General features: G+C 45.2%; 1 protein-coding gene across 5 annotated transcripts in view; it reads left to right on the forward strand.

The window, feature by feature from the left end:
* Schip1 (schwannomin interacting protein 1) overlaps positions 1-20,060 on the forward strand; it is a 644,640-nt gene that overhangs the window by 518,669 nt on the left and 105,911 nt on the right. For 3 of the 5 annotated variants that reach the window (XM_075951114.1, XM_075951116.1, XM_075951117.1), the window contains one exon: positions 502-1,185. In XM_075951114.1, the coding sequence (XP_075807229.1) occupies positions 502-1,185 (684 nt within the window). Of the gene's footprint in view, positions 1-163; positions 301-501; positions 1,186-20,060 lie in introns of those variants that run through there. The other 2 variants (XM_075951115.1, XM_075951121.1) reach the window with 2 other exon arrangements.

Consider the following 20,060-nt stretch of genomic DNA (forward strand, 5'->3'; position numbering starts at 1 on the left):
AGCTGAGCTTGCCCGGCGCGGGGCTGCTAGCCGGTGCCGGGAGGGGGCGGGGCGGGGCGGGGCTAGGTGGGGGTGGTCCCAGTGCCCCGGCGAGGTGCGAAATCAGTTTCTACCTCCCTCTTCTCGGGTCCCGCCCCCGGGGAATCAGAATTTAGTGGGAAAGTGTCTGGGAGAATCCTTGGGGCGGAGTGGTAGGGCGCTCCTGGCGCAAAATGGTTAACACCAAGTCCGCGCGCGCCCCTGGGCTATGAGGGTGAAAAGTGCGCGCCCGTGGCTGCGCACCCCTTTGCTAATTTGCGGGTTAGTTACCTGGAGGAAGTCAACTTGTGTGGGGAGGGGTGGGGGCAGCTCAGGCTGCTGCTGGCTCCCGCCCAGGCCTCTTAGGGCGCTCGCACCTCGCGGCAGGCGGGAGCTGCGCGCGGGGAGGTCGGGGCGGGCAGCGGGCGGCCGGAGCAGGCTCGACCGGGCCACTCACTCTCTCTCTCTGCCTCCTCCCCCCAGGATTACCGAGAGGATGGGATGGATCTAGGCAGTGACGCCGGCAGCAGCAGCAGCAGCCGCGCCAGCTCACAGTCCAACTCCACCAAAGTGACCCCTTGCTCCGAGTGCAAATCCTCATCGTCGCCGGGGGGCAGCCTGGACTTGGTGTCTGCTCTGGAGGACTATGAAGAGCCCTTCCCGGTCTACCAGAAGAAGGTGATTGATGAGTGGGCTCCGGAGGAGGACGGGGAGGAGGAGGAAGAGGAGGACGATCGAGGGTATCGGGATGACCGCTGTCCGGCCCGGGAGCCCGGGGACGTGAGCGCCAGGATCTGCAGCAGCGGAGGCGGGAGCAAGAGCGCCACCACCACCATGCCGTCCGCGATGCCTAACGGCAACCTCCATCCTCACGACCCCCAAGACCTTAGGCACAATGGCAACGTGGTTGTGGCCGGCCGACCGAGCGCCTCCCGGGCTCCTCGCCGAGCCATCCAGAAGACCCAGCCTCCCGGGAGCCGGCGCGGAGGCCGAAGCCGGGCAACTGGGGGGCTCTGCGTTCAGCCTCCGGACGGCGGGACGTGCGTCCCAGAAGAGCCCCCGGTGCCCCCGATGGACTGGGAGGCGTTGGAGAAGCATCTGGCCGGGCTGCAGTTCCGGGAGCAGGAGGTGCGAAACCAGGGTCAGGCGAGGACCAACTCCACCTCTGTAAGTTGGCCCGGGTGCGTGCCCACGCGCGCACACCCGCGTATACACCTCGCGCGCAGCCCACACGCCCCTTCTCCGCGCTCCCGCCGGTGGTGGCCCCATTCATCCTTTCCCAAGGGTGGGGGCTGGGCCGGAGAGCCTGCCTCCTGTTCCCCTGGGGTACGCTTGCTCTCTGTGAGCTGTCTGGGTTTACAGGATGGGCGGAGAAAAGGGAGGGGCAGCCAGAGGGCAGCGGAAAGTCGGGCTAGAGGAACCCGCGACTCATTTTTGATGGAACTACTTCTGGAGACTAGGTTGTGAGTCACTTGCCTGAAAATAAATCTAGGGAGATTTCCTCGCCGAAGAAAAGTCCCTGCGGGGGCTGTTTCACCCTGTAATAGTTGTGGCTTTGTCCGTCCTGGTGGGTCTTCCTGCGTTGCCACTCACGTCTCGCCCTTAGCCAGGCTATGCCTGTGCACGCCTGTGCACATGCACGCACTCGCCTGCCCACACCTCAGATCTGGCAACCGGGTGTGTTCCATCCCGGCTCCTGGATTCGGATGGATTATAGGCCCTCCTGACTTTCTTCCATGAAACCTGAGCGATTGCTGACCTGGAGGAACCGGGTGAATTGAACTGCCAGAATGAGGGAGGGGGTCGTTGCCTCTGTTGCCTGACTCACTCCCTGTCGGCGAATCCCTTCTTGTTTTGATAAAAGAACCACTTAGAGTTCCTTACCGGAGGCTACTGCCTCAATTCAGGAAAAGCCAGACAGGGAGGGGTGCTGGCGTGGAGGGGAAGGAGGGAGAGAAGGAGGGCTGCATCTATAATAAGCTCAGGCAGGTTTGTACTTGTCTCAATATCTTTTTTTTCTTTGCCCCTGAGAGGCGAGCAGATAAATGACTCAAAAGGAGAACATCACGAATGTAGCTCCCCCTTTTATCACTGTTTGAGATAAAGCAACAGTTGTAATTTGAAATCATTAGTGATAGCCCTAAACAGGGCTGAAGGGCACAGTTTCAAGGAGCTGCTTTCTCTGTGTGGCAGCTGTGTGGCAGTGCGGGCAAGTGCTTGCTTCGCAGGTGTAATCTGGCTCCTCGGAGTCTCCGGGGCTTCTGGAAATTGGGTGTATGCACTTTTGACTTCAGGGGTGAGGTGGTAACTGGGGTTTCACAGAGCAATTGGCACAGTTTCTGTCAGTCAGGGCCCTTGGTTGACAGAGCCTATCGGTTAGTGTCCCTCTAGAGATTATCTATTAAATTAATAATTGCGGTTCTTTATACGTTTACCACGTCTCAGTAACAGACGTGGAATCTTTCCATTACAGACACTGCCGTTTCTAGTCCGGGCAGTGGGAAACATCCTTTCCCCATTACACTCTCAGGGATGCAGATAAGCAGTTACAGAGCTGTAACTGGGCTGAGATTCTGGTAAGTGAGATACGGAAGACTGTCTGCCCTCTAGGAACGTGACATTTGAAGGCTTCCCTGACAGGTTCTCATCCCAGGGCCCGCACATTCTCTTGTTATTGTGGCTTCGTTATTGGACAACCTTTAAGACCTCAGCTATCCTCTCACCACATCAACACTGTGGAGTTACTTCCTCCTAATTTCTCAGATGCCTAGGCCCCCGGCTCCCCTAAAAATGTAGGCTCTTGGTAATTTTAGAAGTTAACTCATGTTTGTTTTTATTTTTAAAGAAGTTTCCCCATATATTTTATGTATTATACATTATCTATATTTTATATAATATATCCCCATATATACATACATATATGTGTGCCACAGTTCACTTGCAAAGGTCAGAGAAAAACCTTTGGGAGTCTGTTCTCTTTCCATGTGGACCCTGAGGATTAAGCGGTGGACATAAGGCTTGGTGATGCCTCAACCCGGCGAGCCATCTCACAGTCTGGTTTTGTCTTGTGGTTGAATAAAGTTATTACTGCATGTTTGCTTAGAATGGCACTCTCAAACTAAGTTATCTGTGAAATCACCTTAATGCTTAGAAGCGTTGTATGCAGATATACACAACCACAGAAAGCTCGGTGGTCTCTGTGACTTGTGTGTGCACTGTGTTATTAGCTAAAGTTGTTACTGTGGGTCCCTGTTATAAGAGTTTTATTTATTTATTTATTTATTTATTTATTTATTTATTAAAGATTTCTGCCTCCTCCCCGCCACCGCCTCCCATTTCCCTCCCCTCCCCGATCAAGTTCCCCTCCCTCATCAGCTTGAAGAGCAATCAGGGTTCCCTGACCTGTGGGAAGTCCAAGGACCACCCACTTCCATCCAGGTCTAGTAAGGTGAGCATCCAAACTGCCTAGGCTCCCACAAAGCCAGTACGTGCAGTAGGATCAAAACCCATTGCCATTGTTCTTGAGTTCTCAGTAGTCCTCCTTGTCTGCTATGTTCAGCAAGTCCGGTTTTATCCCATGTTTTTTCAGACCCAGGCCAGCTGGCCTTAGTGGGTTCCCGATAGACCATCCCCATTGTCTCAGTGTTAGAGTTTTTAAAACACCACTTACAGCCTGTTTAGCAGTGCCTGGAGTCAGCAACCATGAGTGTAGGAACCTAAGAACAGCAAGTAATTGATGTAGAAGACCTACCTTGAAGGAGACGATCTAATGACATATCTCTAAGCAGGAGGCAATGCAAGAGTCATTTGAAGTCTTTTCCAGTGACACACTTACTTTGGCCAAGGCTACACCTCCTGATCCTCTCTAAACAGGTGGTACCATCTGGGAAGCAACTATTCAAATGCCCTAGATTTATGGGGGGCATCTCATTCAAATGGTCACAGCCATCATGTGGGTGCTGGGGACTGAACCCAGGTCCTCTGGATTTTTGAATTAGGTTGTTAGGTAGCCCAGGCTTGATGCACGAGGCTCCTTGAGTAACAGAAACTGGCCTTGATCTCATGTTGCTCTTGAGTCTGGTTCCCTGGTGATCACAGGTGTGTACCTCCGTGGTGCCTGGGACAGTGCCTGGGATATTTGAGGTTCTCATCTAGCCAGAGAAGTATGTATGTATGTATGTATGTATGTATGTATGTATGTATGTATGTATATATTTAGGTTTTTCAAGACAGGGTTTCTCTGTAGCTTTGAAGCCTGTCCTGGAACTCGCTCTTATAGACCAGGCTGTCCTTGAGCTCATAGAGATCCACCTGCCTCTGCCTCCCAAGTGCTGGGATTAAAGGCATGCACCACCACCTCCCGGCCCCGAAAAAAGTATTTATGGCAACCATAAATCCCACATCTTAACCAAAGCCCTCACCTTACAGTTGAGGCCCTGAGTGCCTGAGGTTCCAATGAGAAACCTGTTAAAGTTGTTTTTTTCTTTTTAATCTTTCCTTCCCACACAGGAGCAACACTCCCCCCACCCCCTTTACTTAAAATCCATCGAAATTGGAAGGATGGAGTGTCTCCCCTCCATGAAATAGCTTAAAGAAGTTCTTAGTGACGAGACCTCGCTTGTATTTCCTCAGCAGTAATAGAAGTACGCTGAGACTAACCAAGCCCTCTACTTTCAAGTCTCCTCTCACAGGCGGGGTTTGGTTTGGTTTTCTGACACAGTGTTGGGCTCTTTGCCAAACTACATAGTAATGGAATCCACGGGTCCCTTCTCCTGGTCTCATGTTTCTTCTGCTTCCTTCAGCACCAAAGGAAGACTGAGGTCGCAGAAGAGGCTTGAATTTTAATTTTAGAGTTCCCTGGCACTAGGAAGAGTTAGGGCCAGGTTTAATACAAAACATGTTCATCTGGAATGTAAGACCCAAAACTGATGTTTATTTGTAAAGTCCAGGACATTCGTCCTGATGGAGGACTGTGAGCCAGGCTGCCATAGAGCCTCTGGGGTCATAACTGGAGAAGCCCTGGGTCACTCTGATGGAAACAGGCTGATGACGGACTCCTATTAGCTTCTGAGATGGAGACTCCTTCACAGATCTCCATCGTCTCTGGTGGTCCAGCCCCAGCAGCAAGTTTCAAGTATCCTGCAGCCATACCCCCTCCAGTGGCTCACCTCACCTCGTGCTTGTCTTACGTGAGGAACCCCAGGAGGCCCACCTCGCAATCACGCCCTAGCTGCCCTGGACCTGCTGGAGGACCTGTCTTCCCTCCAGAACGAACTAGTTCTTGACGAACTTGAGCAGAGGGCCAGATGCAGGCTAAAGATAGTTCTGGAGATTGGTGGTTGAGCCTTGATTCTGGAAGTTGTTGTTCGTCTTAAATTTTTATCCCCCTGCCTGTTTTTCTTCTGGAGAACTGTTGCAGACAGTCCTGAGGGAAGCAGAAACTTAACCTTCCCTCTCCTGGAGGAAGCAGTCAAAGGATAACCTCAGTGTCGGTCTTCACTTCCAGCCTTGCTGGAGACCACCTCTCTCTTGTTCGCTGCTGTGTGCTCCATGCTAGTTGGCCTACATGCTTCCCACTATTCTCCTGGCTCTGCCCCCTATCCCACTGTGGGAATGCCGAGATTACATGCAGGGACTACCTATCTGGTTTTACTGAGCCAAATGCCCAGCCTAATATATCTGTTTTTAGAGAATATACAAGGTGATGGTGCCCTATACACATAGCAGCCTGACCCATGGATAAAATCAATTACATGTATTTACAATGTAATGTGATGTTCTCTATAGTACTTGCATGACTTTTGACACAGCTGTGAAACCACCATCAAAATGAAGGCATTGAGTCTAACGCCCCCAAGAGTTGTTTTGTGTCCCTTTGTATTCCCCCGTCTTCTCCCTTGGTAATCCTTGGCTTGATTTGTGTACTGTAAGTTGACTTACGTTTTCAGATATGCCTGCTCCTTTAGTCATTCGGTGATGGGCACTTGGATGGGTTCTAGGTTTTAGCTGTTGTATGTAAATTTTCTATGGCCAGTTGCCCATAAATCTTTATGTGAACCTGCGTTCCATTTCCTCTAGATAGAACTGCGAGAGTAAGACTGGACCATATGGTAGGCCTGTGTTCAACTTCTTGAGAAGCCGCCTTGACTCTAAAATATTTTGCATTTTAGTTATCTATTGATTTGTTTATTTATTTTCTCTCCCTCTCTCCCCCCGACCTCTGTCTCCCTCTCTCTTTCTGTGTACACATGCACATGTCTGGGTGTGTATGTACCACCGTATGGTACCAGAGGTTGAAGTCAGGTCATCAGGCTTGGTGGCAAGTGCTCTTACCTACAGAGCCATCTCCTCGAGCCACTGTTGTGTCTCTTAGAAGACCACTGGCTAGAGCTTTGGCTCCCCTTCCTAGCAGCGCGTCTGTCATTCGAATTCTTGGATTTCCCAGGACATCTCTGTCCAGGTTACTGGTAGCAAAGACATCATCCATTACATCCAACCAACTCACTCCGTTATTGTTCCAAAGAAGAGAGGTGTCAGTTTTAAATTAGGTCCAGTTGAGACCTCACCTTTTGTTTGTTTTGTTTTGCTTTTTGTTTATTTGTTTCTCGAGACAGGGTTTCTCTGAGTATCCCTGGCTGTCCTGGAACTCACCCTGTAGACCAGGCTGGCCTCGAACTCGCAGAGATCTGCCTGCCAGAGTTCTTGGATTGAAGGCGCACACCACCATGACTGGTGACCCATCCTTTTAAAGTGCAGTTTTATTATATTTTTGTGCCCTCGTCAGGTGTATTTTCCTCATTTAATGAGAAGTTAAGAATTATGTTAATTGTCACATTAATTGAAAGTGAACTCTCTGATGAGGTTACTTCTAAAGTACTTAGAAATAATTTGTCTTTTTATTTGTTTATGCTATTAGCTAGTAGCAAACTTTAAATTACCTAATCTCTCCCTAGAATAGTGCTAATTACCAGTTATAGTCAACGTATTGTTCTGTAAGAATTACAACCTAGTTATTCTGCACAGTGCTACAGAAGTCACTGAATGGCTGAGTAGTTCTTCTCTTACTTACTTGGGCTGTGGTTAAACTGCATGAATTCCTGTTTTGTAGGCTGAATTAAAATCCCTTATTAGTCCTACAAAATATAGGAAGGTTTAGAAGTAAAGTTAGCGGATCATGCAGTCTGAAGCTTAATAACATTGGAAACTTACAAGTATCGTTTCTATCAGAGAACACACTATGTAACAATGGTGGTAAAGGTTGGTTTGTTTTTTCATTCTGGTATTAGAAATTATGAGGGCTAATTGTTTCCTATAGCTAAACAATTTACCCTGAAATATCTAGTACCACAGTCAAACTTTCTTTGCCTGCTTGGCTAATGTGTGCTAATTCTTAAGAGCACAGAGACTGATCTCTGTGTCGGCATAAACTAACACTTCAAGGAGCTGGTGGCCCAGTGAAAAGGGTTCTTGCCGCCAAGCCTGATGATCTGAATTTGATCTCCTGGAAGGAGAGAACCCATGGACCCCCACAACGCATACAATATACACATCATATACACATGTACCCACACAAAGCAATAGTAACAAAAAGAAAATATGTATGTATGTATAAACTCTATGTACGTATATACTCACATATAGGGATATATATACGTATATACTCATACAGTCCTGGTTGTCCTAGAACTCACTGTTTAGACCAAACTGACCTCAAACTTGGAGATGCTCCTGCCTCTGCCTCCGGAGTGCTAACATCAAAGGTGCGTGGTGCCACACACAGCTTGAAAAAAAAATGTTTTTTTAAGACTTCGAAGAAAAATGATTTGGCTTTAAACATATCATCTTGCCAGAACTGAAGTTCAGCTCTGTTGTAGGGCCCTGCTCAAGGCCTTGAGTTTGATATCTAACATTAGTTGTAGGGTCCTTGTCTAATTGTGCTTGAGGCTCTGGGTTTGATACCTAATAGTGAAGTAAAGAAATAGATTTAAGGAATACCCAAAGTGAGTAACTTTTTTAATAAAATAATTTTATTAGTTCTTTGAGAATTTCGTACAATGTATTTTGATCATATTCACATGCACCCTAGTTTTGTGATTTATTTATTTATTCATTCATTTATATATAACCATTGAGTGTAATTTGGAGCATCTACTGCTCCACCTACTAGGGTGGGTCTCACCCTTAAAGAACACTGGTCCTCCCTTCCTCAGCAGCCCTTATCTGCCCAGAGTCCTCAGTTAGGTATGTGGCTCCTGAGTTCCCTGCTAGAATTCTCACTGGCTTCATTCTGTGTACTGTGGTCCTGTGGAGGCCACGAGAGCTGCTGTGAGCTCACGAGTGTAGCACGCTAGTCACGTCCAAAGGACACCATCTCTCTCTGGCCCTTCCCAGCCTCTGACTTTTACCATCTATCTGGCCCCTCTTTCTCTGTGATCCCTGAGCCTTTGGAGGGGGTGGAATCCAGGTGTCCCACGTGTGGCTGCACACTCTCCATGACGCTATGCACTTTGTCCAGTTGCGAGTTTCTATATTAACCACAGTGTATGCTATTAATATAATAGGTGAACAATTATTTAAAAAAATAAAAAATATATCAACTCTCTCAGTATGTGTACAGTGTGTGTGTGTGTGCATGTGTGCATATGTGTGTATATATGTTGCAGAAGGGCCCTTTGAACTGTCATAACTGGATTAATAGGTTCGTGTGTAACAGTCTTTAAAACCTCCGAAGGAAAATGTTTATCTGAAATCCGGATGCAGATGTATGCTATCATAACCATCTGATACAGCTCACCACTGGCATACCATCACCGCCCCTGCCTGGCTCTGCCCTCCATAACTCATCTAACTGCAGATCTCACCTGGGGTTTCTTACTGGACATGCTTGGGAAGCCTCAGACCTGGAGGCATTTGCTTACTCAGTGGCAAGTCCACAGGCTCACACAGCCTCCAACAGGGCTCTTTGAAATCCCACCCACCTCTGCCTGGTCAGCTGAGCCCTGAGCAGCCCCTCGCCCCCTGGACTTCTGGGGTGATTCAAGGGCCAGTTGTAAATTTGTATTCTACATAGACACCATTCACTACTACCCGAGCCATAACGGGCTTCCAGGTTTTCATTTTCATATTTGATTCCGTGCTAAATCCCCAAATTGGACAAATTCAGGGTTCCCACTTTAAGAGGGAAAAGGGAGGGCCAGAGTAAAAGGCCATCCTTAAACTTAGAGGACAATTTAGGCTCCAGTCAGGTCCCAGAACTTGGCTGAAGCCTTGTGACTGACCACGTTCAGATCAGACCTCCTTAGGCTCTGCCTCTGGTCCCCAGCTTTCAGTGATAACCTAGCCACTGTTGTCTTCTGTCTGTGGTTGTGGTTGGCTGTTATCTTCCTACAGGTGTGTCTCTTATCTACACAGGTGTTCTAGTCCACCCCACCCCACTCTTCCACTTTTGTAAACACACAGAGCAGGGGGTCCCAGAATTCCCTGGAGAGCAGACGTCTGGTGCTCCCTAGCTATCTAGTTGGATGTCTTGTGCTCCCTGGCTATCTGGTTGGTTGATTAGTGTATTTGGTACCATACTTGTGTCTCGCTTCTTTAATTTTTTCAAAGCTGAAAGATATCATGATCTCTCTTATTAATGCTAATAGCCATAATTCCGTTATTATTCCTTAAAACTTTGCTCAAATTGTGTGCTATTGCATTTGCATATTAAAACAGAAGTTTGCACTCCTGGGCTGTGGGCCCTGAGGACTTGTGTGATTTCACTTGCTGAATTATGAAATTTAGTCCTGGGTAAATTAAGAGATGCTTCGGCAGCTGTTGGGCCTCAGGACTATGATTCTGGAGCCCCTAGGACTGGGACATTCTTGACTTTTGGCTACTGCGAGTCTGTTGGAGACCTGACTTCTGGGGTGATTCAAGGGCCAGTTGTAAATTTGAGCCTTCTCAATAGGAAAGTAAGATTTTCGAGGGAGAGGCCCCCTCAGCAACCCTCTCCCTCTCTGAAGGACTATGTTCACCACAGCCTAGTCCAGGCCTGACCATCATCCAGACACCAGAAGGCTGACAGCCCTAAAGGAGTGATCTCTGTGGCTCATTCTGTAAATGGAGCTAGTTTGTTCCAGGTAGATCAGAGGTTCTCAGTCTTCCTAATGCTACAACCCTTTAATACAGGTCCCCATATTGTGGTGACCTCAACCATAAAATTATTTCGTTGCTACGTTGTAACTGTAACTTTGCTACTGTTATGAACTGTAATGAAAATATCTGATATGCAACTCTCTTCCAAAGGGGTCGTGACCCACAGATTGAGATCCACTGATTTAGTTTTTTAATTTTTTTATTGCTTTTATTGAGCTATACATTTTTCTTTGTTCTCCTCCCTTTCTCCCCTACCCCTTCTACTCACTCCCATGATCCCCACCCTCCCAATTTACTCAGGAGATCTTGTCTTTTTCTACTTCCCATGTAGTTTAGTTCCAGGTATGTCTCTCTTAGGGTCTTCATTGTTGTCTAGGTTCTCTGGGATTGTGATTTGTAGGCTGGTTTTCTTTCCTTTATGTCTAAAAGCCACTTACGAGTGAGTACATATGATGTTTGTCTTTCTGGGTCTGGGTTACCTCACTCAATATGATATTTTCAAGATCTATCCATTTGCCTGCAAAATTCAAGATGTCATGTTTTTTTTTCTGCTGTGTAGTACTCCATGGTGTTAATGTACCGCATTTTCCTTATCCATTCTTTGGTCAAGGGGCATTTAGGTTGTTTCCAGGTTCTGGCTATGACAAACAAAGCTGCTATGAACATAGTTGAGCACATGCCCTTGTGACATGATTGAGCATCCTTTGGATATATACCTGAAAGTGGTATTGCTGGGTCCTGAGAAAGGTTATTTCCTAATTTTCTGAGAAATCGCCACACTAACATCCAAAGGGGTTGTACCACCTTGCATTCCCACTAGCAGTGCAGAAGTGTTCCCTTTACCCCACATCCTCTCCAGTATAAGTTGTCATCGGTGTTTTTGATCTTGGTCGTTCTTACAGGTGTAAGATGGAATCTCAGAGTTGTTTTGATTTTCATATCTCTGATAACTAAGGATGTTGAGCATTTCCTTAAGTGCCTTTCAGCCATTTTGGATTCCTCTGTTGAGAGTTTCTCTGTTTAGGTCTATACTCCATTTTTTTTTAGGTCTATACTTCATTTTGTTGTTGTTGTTGTTGTTGTTGTTCTTTTGATGACCAATTTCTTAAGCTCTTTGTATATTTTAGAGATCTGTCTGATGTAGGCTGTTGTTTTGTCTCATTGACCATGCCCTTTGCTTTACAGAAGCTTTTCAGTTTCAGGAGGTCTCATTTATTAATTGTTTCTCTCAGTCTGTGCTGCTGGGGTTATATTTAGGAAGTGGTCTCCTGTGCCAATGCATTCAAGTATACTTCCCACTTTCCTTCTATGAGGTTTAGTGTGGTTGATTTTATGTTGAGATATTTGATTCATTTGGACTAGAGTTTTGTGTATGATGATAGATATGGATCTATTTTCATTCTTCTACATGTTGGTATCCAGTTGTTCCAGAACCATTTGTTAAATATGCTTTTTTTTCCCCGATTTTTATATTTTTTGCTTCTTTGTCAAAAATCAAGTGTTCCTCATATTTGGTTTCTAGCCATAAATAAAGGACAATGAGTTTATAAGGCATGTTCCTAGAGAAGCTAAGTAAGAAGGTGAACCCAAAGAAAAACACATAGTCATCCTCATGAATATTAACCTTCATCAGGTGATGAAAGGAGACAGAGACAGAGGAGCACGGGACAGAAATCTCAAGGTCCAAATCAGGAGCAGAAGGAGACGGAGCACGAGCAAGGACCTCAGGACCGCAAGGGGTGCACCCACACACTGAGACAATGGGGATGTTCTATCGGGAACTCACCAAGGCCAGCTGGCCTGGGTCTGAAAAAGCATGGGATAAATCCGGACTAGCTGAACATAGAGGACAATGAGGAATACTGAGAACTCAGGAACAATCACAGTGGGTTTTTGATCCTACTGCACATACTGGCTTTGGGGGAGCCTAGGCAGTTTGGATGCTCACCTTTGGAGACCTGGATAGAGGTGGGCGGTCCTTGGGCTTCCCACAGGTCAGGGAACCCTGATTGCTCTTCGAGCAGATGAGGGAGGGTGACTTGATCGGGGGAGGGGGAGGGAAATGGGAGGCGGTTGAGGGGAGGAGGCAGAAATCCTTAATAAATAAATAAATAAATAAATAAATTTTAAAAAAAAATCAAGTGTTCGTAGGTATGTGGATTAATATCCGGGTCTTTGATTTGGTTCCATTGGTCCTCCTGTCTGTTTTTATGCCAATACCAGACTTTTTTCAGTACTGTAGCTCTGTAGTAGAGTTTGAAGTCAGGGATTATGATGCTTCCAGAAGTTTCTTTATTGTACAGGATTGTTTTGGCTATCTTGGCTCAAATTGTTCCACACAATAGAAACAGAAGGAACATTGCCAAATTCTTTTTATGAGGCTGATACCCAAACCACATAAAGACATTACTAAGAAAGAGATTTACAGACCAATCTCACTCATGAATACTGATGCAAAAATATTCAATAAAATGCTGGCAAATCGAATCCAAGAACACATCAGAACCATCATCCACTGTGATCAAGTCAGCTTCACAGGGATGGTTCAACATATGAAAATCTATCAATATAACCCACCATATAAACAAACTGAAAAGTAAAAACTACATTATCATCTCATCAGATGCTGAAACAGGCTTTGACAAAATACAACATTCCTTCATGATAAAGGTCTTGGAGAGAGCAGGGATATAAGGAACATACCTAAACATAATAAAGGCAATATTCAGCAAGTCAATAGCCAACATCAAACTAAATGGAGAGAAACTCACAGTGATCCCACTGAAATCAGGAACAAGACACCATATCTATTTAATATAGTTCTTGAGGTCTTAGCTAGAGCAATAAGACACCAATAGGAGATCAAGAGGATACAAATCAGAAAAGAAGAAGTCAAACTCTCATTGTTTGCTGATAGTATGATAGTTTACATAAGCAAGCCCAAAAATTCTGCTAGGGAACTCCTACAACTCATAAACACTTTCAGTAATGTAGCAGTATACAAGATTAACTCAAAATAATCAGTAGCCCTTCTTTACACAGATGATAAATGGGCTGAGGAAGAAATCAGAGAAACATCACCCTTCACAATAACCACAAATAGCATAAAATACCTTGGAGTAACTCTAACCAAACAGTGGAAGACTTGTATGACAAGAACTTTAAATCTTTGAAGAAAGAAACTGAAGAAGACACCAGAAAGTGGAAAGATCTCCCATGCTCTTGGGTAGGTAGAATTAACATAGTAAAAACGGCAATCTTGCCAAAAGCAATCTACAGATTCAATTCAATGACCATCAAAATCCCAGCAAAAGTCTTCATAGGCCTCGAAAGAATGGTACTCAACTTCATATGATTTAGATGTTTTAAGTGGCTATTTTGTTATGAGCAAAAACATAAAACAAACGAATATACACAAACAAGAAAAGGGTTTTATATTAGAAAAAAGTATTTGCAAATCTAGTGTGGTTTGCAACCTGAAATCCCACCAGTTGGGAGTTTGAGGATCACTCAAGTTTGAGGTCAGCCCACCTGGGCATCCCTAAAGTCAAGGCAAGTCCCAAGTCCCTTTGAAAAGGATTCAGCAGAGGCTGCAGGCTGGCTGAGAACTGAGGGAATTTGGGGAGTGCTTGGGACCCGCAGCAAAAGGCCCTGAGTTGAAACAGGCCAGTAGGGCTGCCTTGAGTAGAACCCCTGCAGAGGGGAGGGTCCAAGGAGGCTGCAGCACTGAGAGACCCAAGGTCAGAGGCCCCTCCTCCATTTCCTAGCCTTTGTGTGGCATCAGGCCAGGAATCCAGGAAAGCTGCGACGTGAACGGTTAGAAATGCCCATTGTGAAGGTTGGCAGTGGAGACACCAGTGCAGACCAAGAAGCTACCATGAAGCTTGAGTTCCATTCTTCTGAAAGACATTAAAGTATTCTATTCTGTAGTAGGTCCGTCACTGTAACAGAAGTAACTAGGGGCTGGAGAGATGGCTCAGAGGTTAACAGCACTGGCTTCTCTTCCAAAGGATCTGGGTTCAATTTCTGGAACCCACATGGTAGCTCACAACTGTCTGCAACTCCAGTTCCAGGGCATCCAGCAGCCTTACACAGACACACATGAAGGCAAGACACCAGTGCACGTAAACTAAATAAATTAATTTATTTAAGAAAACTGACACAAGAGTAGTAATGAGCCCTTTCTACAGACTTACCACTGAAAGGTCCTCTTTACCCTGTGTCTTAGAGATGCAATCAGTATTTGTTGTCTGTTTTTCATGTTCTCAAAGACAACACACATCTATGTTGACTTTGATTTTTGGTCTAGTAGGTAACCAGGAAGTTATTTGAAGAAAGAAAAGGATAGAATTGTTCTTAAAGACTTTATCTATGAATAAGCAGTGAGCAGTGTTTTGTAACTCTGTGAAGCGTCAGCCAGCCTTGCTGGTCTGTTCTGGTTAGTGAATGCTAACACACTTGCTCAGGCTGCCTTCAGTGTATCGGAATCCAAATGACTAGATGACAGGACTCAAGAGCTTGTCATATGTCGATTGGTCTATGGTCTACTGATAATCATTTAGAAGTAAAATTTGCACATGCAGTAACAAAAAGTATTTGTGATTTGTGAGGTCCATGGAATAGTCTAAATCAGAACACTTGGCTTAGAATATGGGTGAGAGCAAGGAATAGAAAAACGGGCATAAGGAGAGGGAGGCATGTGTGAGGTTTCTGCTTCCTGTATGATGTTACTCCATTTTCCAATGGATTTTTTTTTAACTTTTAATTAGTTTGCTTTGTACTACTACAAAGATTTCTCAAACATATTTCAACTCTAAAACAGTCATACTTTCAGGGTTTAAGCGTAACTTTAATCTTCTCATCCTTTATATCCTTAACTTGTTTCATTTTTATGTGGCTTTATTCTTCATTAGTTTAAAATTAAGCATCTAAAGTAATGTGTTTCTTTATGAAGTCTTCATACAGCTTTGTCCTTCACCACTCTCTTTTCCCACCTCCCTGCTCCTCCTGTTCAGTCCTTATCTCTTCCCACTGCTCCCTTTCTGCCTCCCTGTCACAGGGACTCCATCAGCCTTCTTCTTTCCTCCTCTGTTTAAGGTCTCCTTTTCTCATGTTCTCCTTTCTAGTTTCACGGCTTAGCTTCCTACATACCTGTGTGTGCACGCATGCACACACACACTAACTCTGAGAGGGCTTCATGGCTTAGCTTCCTATACACACACACACACACACACACACACACACACACACACTAACTCTGAGTGGGCTCATGGCTTAGCTTCCTACACATACACACACATACGCACAATATGAGAGATCTTCATGGTTTAGCTTCCTACACACACACACACACACACACACACACACACACACACACACAGAGGCTTGGCATTTATCCCTCTGACTTCCTTATATGGCTCATCATACTTCCATCCATTGCCCTGCGAATGTCGTGGTTCCCTTGTGCTTTATGGCTGAATGAGATTCCATCACGTGGTTTGTACAGCACTTGATCTATCATGTATTGACGGACACCTAGACGATTTCCACTTCTCAGCTACTGTGACTGGTACAGCAGCAAACATAGGTGATATGCCCAGCATCGTTCTGTTTGCTGAGGACGGCTTTTGCTATTGGGGTCTTTTGTGTTTCCACATGAACTTTAGGACTGTTTTCTCTAATTCGGTGAGGAATGTCACTGGGGTTTTGGTGGAGATTGTGTTGAATCTGCATTCTGTTTTCAGTATGACAGCCGTTTCACAATGCCCATTCTGCCAATCAGTGAGCATGGAAGGTCTTTTTGTTTTTCTAGTATTTTCTTCTGTTTCTTTGCGTCTTCAATGACATTAGTTAGCAGCTGACTTCTGCAAAATTACCAGTTCAAAGGCCTTGATTTCTTGTGTCAGAAGAGAGGTGTTTGATCCCTCAAAGCTCCAATGTATAGAAATGTCTTAGCTTTGTGGGATTGGCTTTTGTTGTTCTTGTTTTGTTTTGTTCTTGTTTCATAAATATTACAAAAATATTTTTTTATCAAGAAGCTGTGTGTTGGGATGAGTGGTGGCTTAGTGGTTAAAGTACTGTTTGCTCTCTCGGGGGACCTGGGTTTGATTCCCAGCATCCAGATAGAGGCTAACAATAGTCTGTACTCTAGTTCCAGGGGATCATCCCATACTCTCTTCTCTCTGCCTCGGGCACTGCATGTATGTGGTGCACAGATGCAGACAAAACAACCATATAAAAGAAAAAAAATAAAGTGTGTGCATTAGGCTTTTTTTGGCACATAGGCAAAGGATGCAGCATAAGTGGATGATGCTGGTTTTTGAGATACGTGGCAAAGGACAGAAACTTGGTATCATCTATTGCTATGGCCTAGCAGCCAGGCCTCTCTCTGTACAGTGGCCTGCCCGGCAGTGTCTTCCAAGGCACTCAGCAATAATGTCCGTTCTTCCTCCACAAGCATTCTTCCACTGTGGTCTTCCGCCTTCCTGTTTGTCCCTTCCACCCCTTGGCAAGTTACCTCTCTGTGCTGAGAACCAATCCAAAGTCCCCGAGGAAATGATTTGCCTACCGTGGGGCACCCCTGGTGGCTAGGACCGTTTGCCGGGTCTCCTCATGTTCTCCTACAGGATGGGAAGAAAGGCCACCCTTCTCCCTGGCCAGCAGTCACAGCCAGGATCTGCCAGCTAACAAGTTGGGTTACAGGGAGCAACAACAGCAAAATATTAAGTTGTTACAGAACCCAACCCAGGATGACTTGATTCTGTTTCCTTCTTTTGCCACAAATGGAAAGAGCTTAGTTTTCTAAAAAAGTTGAAAAGGAATGAGGTAATTTATTGACAATTCCTAAAATCCCTGGCAGCGGTATAAATTTAGATTTGAAGTTAGGTTATTAAAAAAAAACAGCAACAAAATTAAAAACAATGCCAGGAAAGCATCTGTGTTATGGAATGTTGGCGATTTTAATGTCAAGCTCAGCACTGCAATTATCTCATGCTCCTCTGTCTCACCCAAAGAGAGTGCAATGTTCAGTTATACCCAGAGTAAGGGTCTGAACCTCTGGGAGCCTGCCACCGTGCCTTAGACCTTAAGGCCAACCTTCCCTTTGCTAGAAATAACAGGTTCATAAATAGCTTCAAGATCAATTTAGCTCTCTGTGTTTTTTCTTGTGGCCCCAGTAGCTAAGTGTTATCCCACTTATGAAAATTGCAGATTTTTTTTTGCCCTTATGCAATCTTACCAATATTTGGCTTATTCTGATCTGGTCTGCCCACTTATTATGGTAGCTTCATTTTATGTGCTCATGTCCACTCTGTTTCAGCTCCTCAATTGGTTCCATAAGGAGCAAAGGAGCAGACCCTCGGGATTTTTTTTTTGTACACTCAGATTATGTAACCAGTGATCTGTGTTTTTTATTCAGCCTGCAGAGGCCCCATAGTCTGACCCAAATAGCCCTTAAAATAAGACCTTGTTCTAGAAGGAATGAGTAAGAAAGACACGGTAAGGGGGAAAAAAAAATCCTGATTTACTATGGAATATAGCGATTTAATTTTTAGATTCCCTTTTCTGGTGTGGCATACAGAAATCCTTAAGAAGACAGATGTACGGTACTGTTTGTGCTAGGACATGAATAAAACCTCTCCAGAAGTTCCACTGTGCTTGAGGCCGCATTGAGTCGTGTCTTTTGGAAGCAATCACACTCAGAGCAAGAATGGTCCATTCTAACGCTTCCAGACAAGTGCCCCATGCAAGAGTGGTCCATTCTAACGCTTCCAGACAAGTGCCCCATGCAAGAGTGGTCCATTCTAACGCTTCCAGACAAGTGCCCCATGCAAGAGTGGTCCATTCTAACGCTTCCAGACAAGTGCCCCATGCAAGAGTGGTCCATTCTAACGCTTCCAGACAAGTACCCCATGCAAGAGTGGTCCATTCAAAGGCTTCCAGACAAGTACCCCATGCAAGAGTGGTCCATTCAAAGGCTTCCAGACAAGTACCCCATGCAAGAGTGGTCCATTCTAATGCTTCCAGACAAGTACCCCATGCAAGAGTGGTCCATTCTAATGCTTCCAGACAAGTACCCCATGCAAGAGTGGTACATTCAAAGGCTTCCAGACAAGTAAAGTACCCCATGGACGCCATCTTCCATGTGAGCAGACCATGGTAGGCTGCAGGATGTGTTCCTAAGAAGAAGGGGAGGCTGTTCTTCCTTGCTGGCTACTTAATCACACATCATGATGTAGTTTTGGCATTCTGACACATCAGAAGAAGCCAAACCCAGATTTTTATAAGAAATATCTAAACTACCAATGAAACAAATCCAAGGATAAAAGAGCCCGTGGTCAAGCCTGACCACCTGACTTGGGTTTCCAGAACCCACGTAGTAAAAGGAAACAAAACAAGTTGTCTCTTGACTTCCACACATGCTCTGCCAGACATGTGCCCCCCCCCATGTAATTAATAAAATAAACACCTTGACTATGAAATACTAGAAAGGAACCGTAAATACACATCTATCCGTGCGTCTTAACTACTGACTGCAGGTCAGACTATGACTTCAGACTGCCTGTTTCTCCCCCCACACTTCAGCTGCCTGAGGTTAGAGCTGAAAAATCTGAAGCCCAAGCAGGTGACATGCTGTACCTGAAGTGGGGTGCGTTGGAGCAAGAGGGGCATTTTATGGAGAAGTCTCCTAGAGCTTCTAGGCATGGAGATTTCAAAGAGAACCCATGCGGGAAGCTGTTCTGATTTAATTAAGGAGGCTTTGGTTTCCTTCTCTCTTTTCAGGGGTGACAAGAGTTGGAAATGATGAAAGCAACAGGAAGTACGAACCATCTCTATGTTCTTTAGGTGTCAGGGCATCTAGTTTCTTTCCTCTTCAGAGCACTTCCCACAGTGATTTGCTATTTAGATCAGGAAGGTGCATCTGTGTTCAATCTTTCATTATTATGAATAACAAAAAGACGAGAGGTAAAAGAACGCATCGTGGGCTAAGCAATCGTAGTCCCGTTCTGACGTTCTGATATCTGTTGGAAGGTCACCTGAGGCCATTTCACTCCAAGGGTCGGCGGTGGTGAGCGCTGAAAAAATGTCTCTTTTATTTTGGAGGGGGCTGTCGGAGGTTGAGCTTAGGACCTCCTCACACATGCCAGCTCGCTGCTCTGCCACCGAGTTCTCTCCTCAGCCCTCACTGTTTATTTTGGCACAGGGTCTCAGTAAGTCGTTCCAACAGCCCTTGAACTCAGTAGTCCAGGAAGGCCTTGAATTTGGGAGTCTCCTGCTTCAGCCTTTCCCCTCTTTCCTCCTCCTTCCTCCCCCTTCTTTCTTCTTTGAACTTGCTATGTGGGAAGCCACGGGTGGCCATCCCTAGTTTGTATGGTGCTAGGGATTGAACTCAGGGCTTTGTACTAGCTGGACAAGGACTCTGCCATCCCTAACCTTCTACTGTTTATTTATAGGCTTTGACAAAATTATAGTCTTTAACCACAAAACTTACTAAAATCCATTCCACAATCTAGGGAAACGTCAACATTGCTGAATGGTATTGAGATTTTATTTAATGCAGTTTTCCTTCTTAATGTGGAGAAGGATTTATTGAAAACACAACCGTTTGGATCTTTTCTCCTTAGCACTTCTGGCTTTAAGTAGAGTCAATACAGTCAACAAAGTAGACAAGTTTGAGTTATTCTTTTCTTGTTTTCAAAAAAAAAAATAGGAAACATTAATATCAAATTTCTTTCAAAACTCATTCTGGAATGATTGTGAAGTTATAGAAAAGTAGCAAAGCTTGTTCAGAAAGTTTTGAGTATTGCTTGCTTGCTTCTTCTAATGTTACCTCTTAAGTAGCCATAGGACTTCTGTCACAACCAAGAAGTGAGCAATGGTAGATACCGTGGCCTAAATTACAGATT

This window comes from Microtus pennsylvanicus, chromosome 16 (genome assembly GCF_037038515.1).
Source record: "Microtus pennsylvanicus isolate mMicPen1 chromosome 16, mMicPen1.hap1, whole genome shotgun sequence".
NCBI lineage: Eukaryota > Metazoa > Chordata > Mammalia > Rodentia > Cricetidae > Microtus > Microtus pennsylvanicus.